The following is a 6,000-nucleotide window of genomic DNA, read 5'->3' as shown; positions in this document are numbered from 1 at the left end:
TCTGTTACACCAACGCTCCATGGGCCTGGCTGAGAACTGGACTTTGTGCAGCAGTAAAAACGGGAACTTTTGACTTCAGAAATATATGGAAATCAATATCTAGCCCAAATATTTTCATCATGCTACTTTCCGGCGATACACATCAAGAAAGCTAGGAAAGCTTTTGTCTCATGGTTTAAGATTTACATTTTGCCCTTTTAGAAGCGCCTGCCATGTCGGCAGGGGACTACAGGCAGAATTGTGGCTTTTGATTATGTTATATTTTGGATGTTGAGATACTGGCATGGTCCAAAACGATTTCTTGCCAAGCACTAAATACATGTAAAAAGTAGAGTTGTGACGTTCGCGAACGAACCGATTCTTTTGAACGGCTCATAAACATGAACGATGGGAGCCGAGTCGCGACTGGAGAGGAGTCGTTCTTTCTATCGTTCTTTTTTCCTATGCGTGTTCATACAAATGAGCTCCGCCAGGAGACAGAACAGTTATAGGGGGAGGGGCGCACCCAGCGCAGGCCAACCCTTTATAGCGTGATGATATTAGTTATTAGTTGTGCATGCATTTACATTGCATTTTGTGTTCATTTAAAACTTATTTTAAAATCATTAAAAATGTTCTTTTGTGATACTGTACTTGTATAGAAATGTTTCACTAAAAGCTGTTTTCCACAGACATTCATTGCAGCCCACTTTGTTATTGTTCATTGACTTGAAGGGGCTGATGTCCTATTTGCAAAGTTTACAGTAGTAATAGTATGTAGTATGTAGACATTTCCATTTTATTTATTCTAATTTTATCTACTTAAAAAAAAAATTAGTTTTCTATCAAAATGTTCTTGTGTGATAACAATGTTCTTGTGTGGAAGTGTTTGTAGTAAAAGCTGTTTTGCACAGAAATTCATTGCAGCCGGCTTTGTTTTTTATGTTTATTTGTGAGTAGGTATTGTATGAATAACATAAGTCAACATAGTTTTACACACACACACACACACACACACTTTGTACTAAAGGTAAATCAAAATAATGATGTCACTGTCTAAGCAGAGGGATTTGTGCAACCCTATGGAATATAGTCCACACATGAGAAATGAGGTAATAATCAATATTTCAGAATAATTCAAACTCAGATATTGGTGTGTGATATCTGAGCTTTAATTATTTGACTACAAATCTCACCTCATAATACCTCCCAGTGATTATTTCCAGGATAAACTGAGATGCTCCCAAGCTGGCTTCTTAAAACTGACTAAATATTTAAAAAGAGCCAAAAGAGCCATTCTTTTGAACGGCTCTTTGAAAGGAACGGATCGCGAAGATCCGGATCCCCTCAAAGAGCCATAAATCCCATCACTAGTAAAAAGAGTTACTCACCAGTTGGTCGGTATTGTTTTCAACATTATACATGACTGTAATTTGTGTTCTTCTAATTTTTGCCTCAGGAGAAAATGTACGGTTTATCTTGGAATCCTATAATTTTTTTTTTTAAGCTCCACGTGGAGACACGTATATGCAGCATTCTCACCACCAGTCTGAAAATATAAAGAAGATTATCACTTCGCCTTTGTTTTTTTTGTGACAGGTGTAGCTTTTCTAAGGGATGTCGGCTGACTCATCTTGTATATTGTGCTGTAGGTGACTAAATTGCTTGTTTGTCACTAATTGAAATAGAAAAAACTGCTAAAAAACTGTATTGTTCTGTGTTTTTACTTATTTGTGGTAAATTAATTATATATGCACGCACCCACACACTATTGTAATTCTGTTATAATATATTTTTTAATTTTCTACATCATTACTCCAGTCTTCAGTCACATGATCATTTAGAAACAATCCTATTATGTTGGTTTGTGGCTCAATTATCATATCATTATCAATATATATTAATACAGGGATGGGGTGAAAAACCAACCTGAAATTGCGTAGAAATTAATGATCAAATTCAGGATCAGTAGGAAAGCTCTTATTAAAATAACTGATTTGTTTTCAGTATTTTAATATTGTCTTTATATTTTACCAGATAAATGTTACATTTAAAAGTATAATTTAGTATGCTTAAGTTCTTTCTTGAGATATAACAATTGATAGCTCTTTTGGAAACATTACATTACTGCAATTGGCAGATGATTTTATCTAAAGTTACGTACAGGGCATTCAAAGTTTACACTTCATAAATTGCTAATGTTGAAAAATTACATTCATACAAAATTACATTACTGCATAAGGAAAAATTCTATATTTTTAGCTTGACACATCTTTCAACTCCCATGCTTATAGTGTGAGACAATGCAACAGCCTATGCATGAATTTGAACGTTTCTTTACTTAGCAGATAAAGTCACTCATTCTTCAGTTTTTCTCATTTGTAAGTCTCTTGGGATAAATTAATACATATAGCCTAATGGTAAGAGTTTATGGTTTGCCCCTTGCAAGGTTTGAGCCTTTTGGTTAAAGCTCAGCTCCTGAACCTCAGAGCATCAAATCTTTGTGTCAATTGGTAGAAATGGGAATTGAGCCCACTCCTCCATTTAAAAACCAGAAAACACCCCGCCTTACAAGGTTGAAGCACCATAGGCCTCTTAAAGAAGCAGCCATTGTTTTTTTATTTGGTTAAATTCTAAAGCACTTGGTGGTTGGTGTGCATTTCAAGAAGCAGAAGAGTTTTATTTATGCACCACGGGCTGATTTCAGCAGCTGAATGCTGCAGATTGACACCAAATTCTCTGCACTTTAACATTGTTTGCCATCACAGAGTTGAACGTTCTCCTCCTCTTTGGTTGCGCTCATGCTCTTTTTGGTTTTCTACAGGGCAAGACTACACAAACAGAAAATGAATGGCATAGAAACTGCCGTGAAAAGAGAAGGGTTGAGAATTGTTTTGTTCTTGAAAATATAATGTTCAACATTTGTCAGCTGTCCTGTCAGAATGACCAGTATTAATTTGGATCTTTGACACATCTTTTGTCCTGAGAACCATGGCTTTGTACTCTAGACCTCTGAAAATGCTTTTGTTGCTGTTTTCTTAAATGCATTTGTTTTTTGCATTATTGCTTCCCCTTCTAGGGAACTCGTCCTGGAGGACCCTCAGCCCTGCACATTTTGTATGTGTCCCTCATCTAACACAGCTGATTGAACTCATCAGCTCATTAGTAGAGACTGCAAGACCTGAATTGGGTGTGTCTGATAAGGGAGACATATAAAATGTGCAGGGCTGGGTGTTCTCCAGGACAGGTTTGAAAACCCCTGCTCCAGTGGATACTGTGGGGACTGCCACCAGCAGGACTGGTGTCTGAAGCATGTGTGAAACAACTCCAGTCCATTGGCTCACGTAGCCAATGGCGTCAGAGACAGGTGCCTGGAAGCATAAGAGGGTGCCTGCCAAACACTTCACCAATTTCTGTTGTCTTCAGGTTCCACATAGGGGGAATATCTGACCCTTCCATTCTCTGTGGTGCAATAGGCTAGCGCGTTTGTCTGTCAATCGAAAGAATGGCGGTTTGAGCCAACCCAGGGACGAAGGAAGCTTTTGGGGAAGCCGTGGCCTAATGGTTATAGAGTCGGACTTGCAAGCGAAGGGTTGTGAGTTCAAGTCTCAGCCCGGCAGGATTTGTAGCTGGAGGGAGTGCATGTACAGTGTTCTCTCCTCCTTCAATACCACGACTTAGGTGCCCTTGAGCAAGGCACCGAACCCACAACTGCTCCCCGGGCGCCGTAGCATAAATGGCTGCCCACTGCTCTGGGTGTGTGTTTAGTGCTGTGTGTGTGCACTTTGGATGGGTTAAAAGCAGAGCACGGATTCTGAGTATGGGTCACCATACTTGGCCGTACGTCACTGTCACTTTTTTTTATTGGACTTAATGATGCACGCTACTAAGAGGCTTAATTTAGTCTGATCATGCAAAGGACAGAAGGCATCCAGTGGCAGATTAGATGATCACTTTCTGGCCGGTCATGAATTCTCTTCCCCCAGGAGTCTCCCCTTTCTTCCTGACCTCCACACGGAGTTAGTGAGATTGTGTGACAAGCCATGTTCAGTTCAGCTGCATCTTTTTCAGCATGATGATTATGCTGTTGTTGAGGGTGTGGCTGAGTGTGGATTTGCAAAGATGCCCTCTGTGGAGAGGATGCTCACGAATGTTACAAGCTTATCAAGTTGACTTTCTCAGAGACCTAGATGAGGGCAGGGTTTGTCCCCTGGGGCAGTAGAACTTCACAGAACTTTGCCACACCACAGACTTGGCTCTATGAGTCACTAGGCAATGGTTGTTACAGAGGTGAATTTGTGGTTAAATCTCATGGACATCAGGAAAGAGGTGAAAGACTTTCATCTTGATGCTCCGCTGTTGCCTTCTGGGATTTACAACAGCTTTGAAGAGGGGGTGGTCGAGAGGTTTGGGGAGGTGAAGGTGTGGTCCGCTGCTTTACAGGAAGTTCATTCCCCGCCATCCCAAGTCTTTCTCTAAAACCTCTTAGGGTGCTGGTCCCTCTCGATCTGAGGATCTAAGGCAGAATCAGAAGAGTAGCGTGACCACTCATTCCCCTCCTTTCTCTAGGACATGGGCGCAGAGGCAGGCAAGTGTTAAGAGACACTGTTTACATTTACACTGGACTAGTATTGTTCTTACGTGTTTCTCTTGTTGGAGAACCATTGACTGAAGGTCCGATCTCTCCCTTGTGATGTAGGTTTTCAAGTGCTCTGTTGCCAGGCTGCCCCCTTATCAAAGTTTTTGAAGTACGCAGCCCCCTGAGCCTCTTCTGCTGTTTCCACTTGGGTTGATTAAAAATGGTCTACTTCCTTTAACCCTTAAGTTTAGTTAGGTAGTAGGGCTGGGCTGCCCCCTTTCTACTGGGTTTTTAAGTGGGCGGTCCCCCTTAGCCATGCTGATTTGACTCATTGTAACAGACTTCTGAGGATAGCTTTGTTCTTAGGTAGGTTAATGAGATTAATGCCTATTTTTAATGCCTATAGGTTAATGCCTATTTTTCTGCGTTATGTTATTGGCCCCTGGTGTCAGTAGCTTGCCCCCTTTCTGAGGAAAGGTTTAATGAATGTCTGCCACTTTTCTTGGTGCTCTCTAACCAGGTGAACAGGTATGCGGTGTGGAATGGCTGAGTGGGCATTCCATTCACCATAGGGTCTGCTAGAGGACACAGCGTGAGTTCCCTAGAAGGGGAATGTCCTGGGTTACACATTTAACCATGGTTCTCCCGAGAGGGAATTAGATCCTGTGTCCCCTCATCTAGGGCTCGCCTGTTTTCGCATATCCTTCAGACAACCAAGTTGGTAAAGTTTTTGGCAGGTGCCTTCTTAAAGTTCTGGGTGCCTGCCTGTGAAATTAAGGGCTAGTTGCTTAACATGTACTTCAGACACCAGTCTCCATAGTGTCTGCTAGATGAGACAGAATCTTGTTCCCCCTTTTGAAGAAATGGTGGTTACATGTGTAACCAGAGACATTTTTATGCAATGCAAGGCAAAGCAAGGCAAGTTTATTTATATAGCACATTTCATACACAATGGTAATTCAAAGTGCTTAACATAAAAGAAAGTAAAATAGTCAATGATGAAAAATAAAAAAAAAATAAAAACAAGCAATTTTAAAACTTTGGAAATGATTTAAAAATTGATTTATTTAAAATTAATTTAAAACAGTTAAAAATAAAAAATGATTTGACAAAATACAGTGAATATGTAAGCTTTTTTCCACAGTAACCTAAGGTTGTTTTGGGCCTGTGCACAGACCTTTTGTTTTGATTAGAAATTTTGATTAGTGATAGGAAAGAAGACACATTTCCACTTACTATATGTTGTATAAGAACATATGAAAATTCTCTTTGGGAGAGTATTTAACAGAAATTTCTTGTTTCCAAGACCTTTATATTGAAAATAATTTTGCTTAGAACCAGATGTCACATTGTATGGTCCTGGATTGCTGAACGTTTTCCATCTCTTAGAGCTTCTTTTTGATACTGTATGTTGTTGCCCATATCCTCTTTCTGCATTGTTT

At 40.0% G+C, this 6,000-nt stretch overlaps 1 protein-coding gene across 1 annotated transcript in view; it reads left to right on the top strand.

Annotated features, from left to right (window-relative positions):
* The first annotated feature begins 4,254 nt into the window (after positions 1–4,254).
* LOC113088611 (KH domain-containing, RNA-binding, signal transduction-associated protein 3) overlaps positions 4,255–6,000 on the top strand; it is a 50,820-nt gene continuing 49,074 nt past the window's right edge. Inside the window, exons 1-2 of the mRNA XM_026255784.1 lie at positions 4,255–4,401; positions 4,549–4,567. Coding sequence (XP_026111569.1) covers positions 4,255–4,401; positions 4,549–4,567 — 166 coding nt within the window. The remainder of the gene's footprint in view (positions 4,402–4,548; positions 4,568–6,000) is intronic.

The sequence above is a fragment of the Carassius auratus genome, unplaced genomic scaffold (genome assembly GCF_003368295.1).
Source record: "Carassius auratus strain Wakin unplaced genomic scaffold, ASM336829v1 scaf_tig00046498, whole genome shotgun sequence".
In the NCBI taxonomy this organism is placed as follows: Eukaryota; Metazoa; Chordata; class Actinopteri; order Cypriniformes; family Cyprinidae; genus Carassius; species Carassius auratus.
Note: the sequence above shows the minus strand (reverse complement) of the source record. Positions and strands in the feature narration are given on the sequence as shown.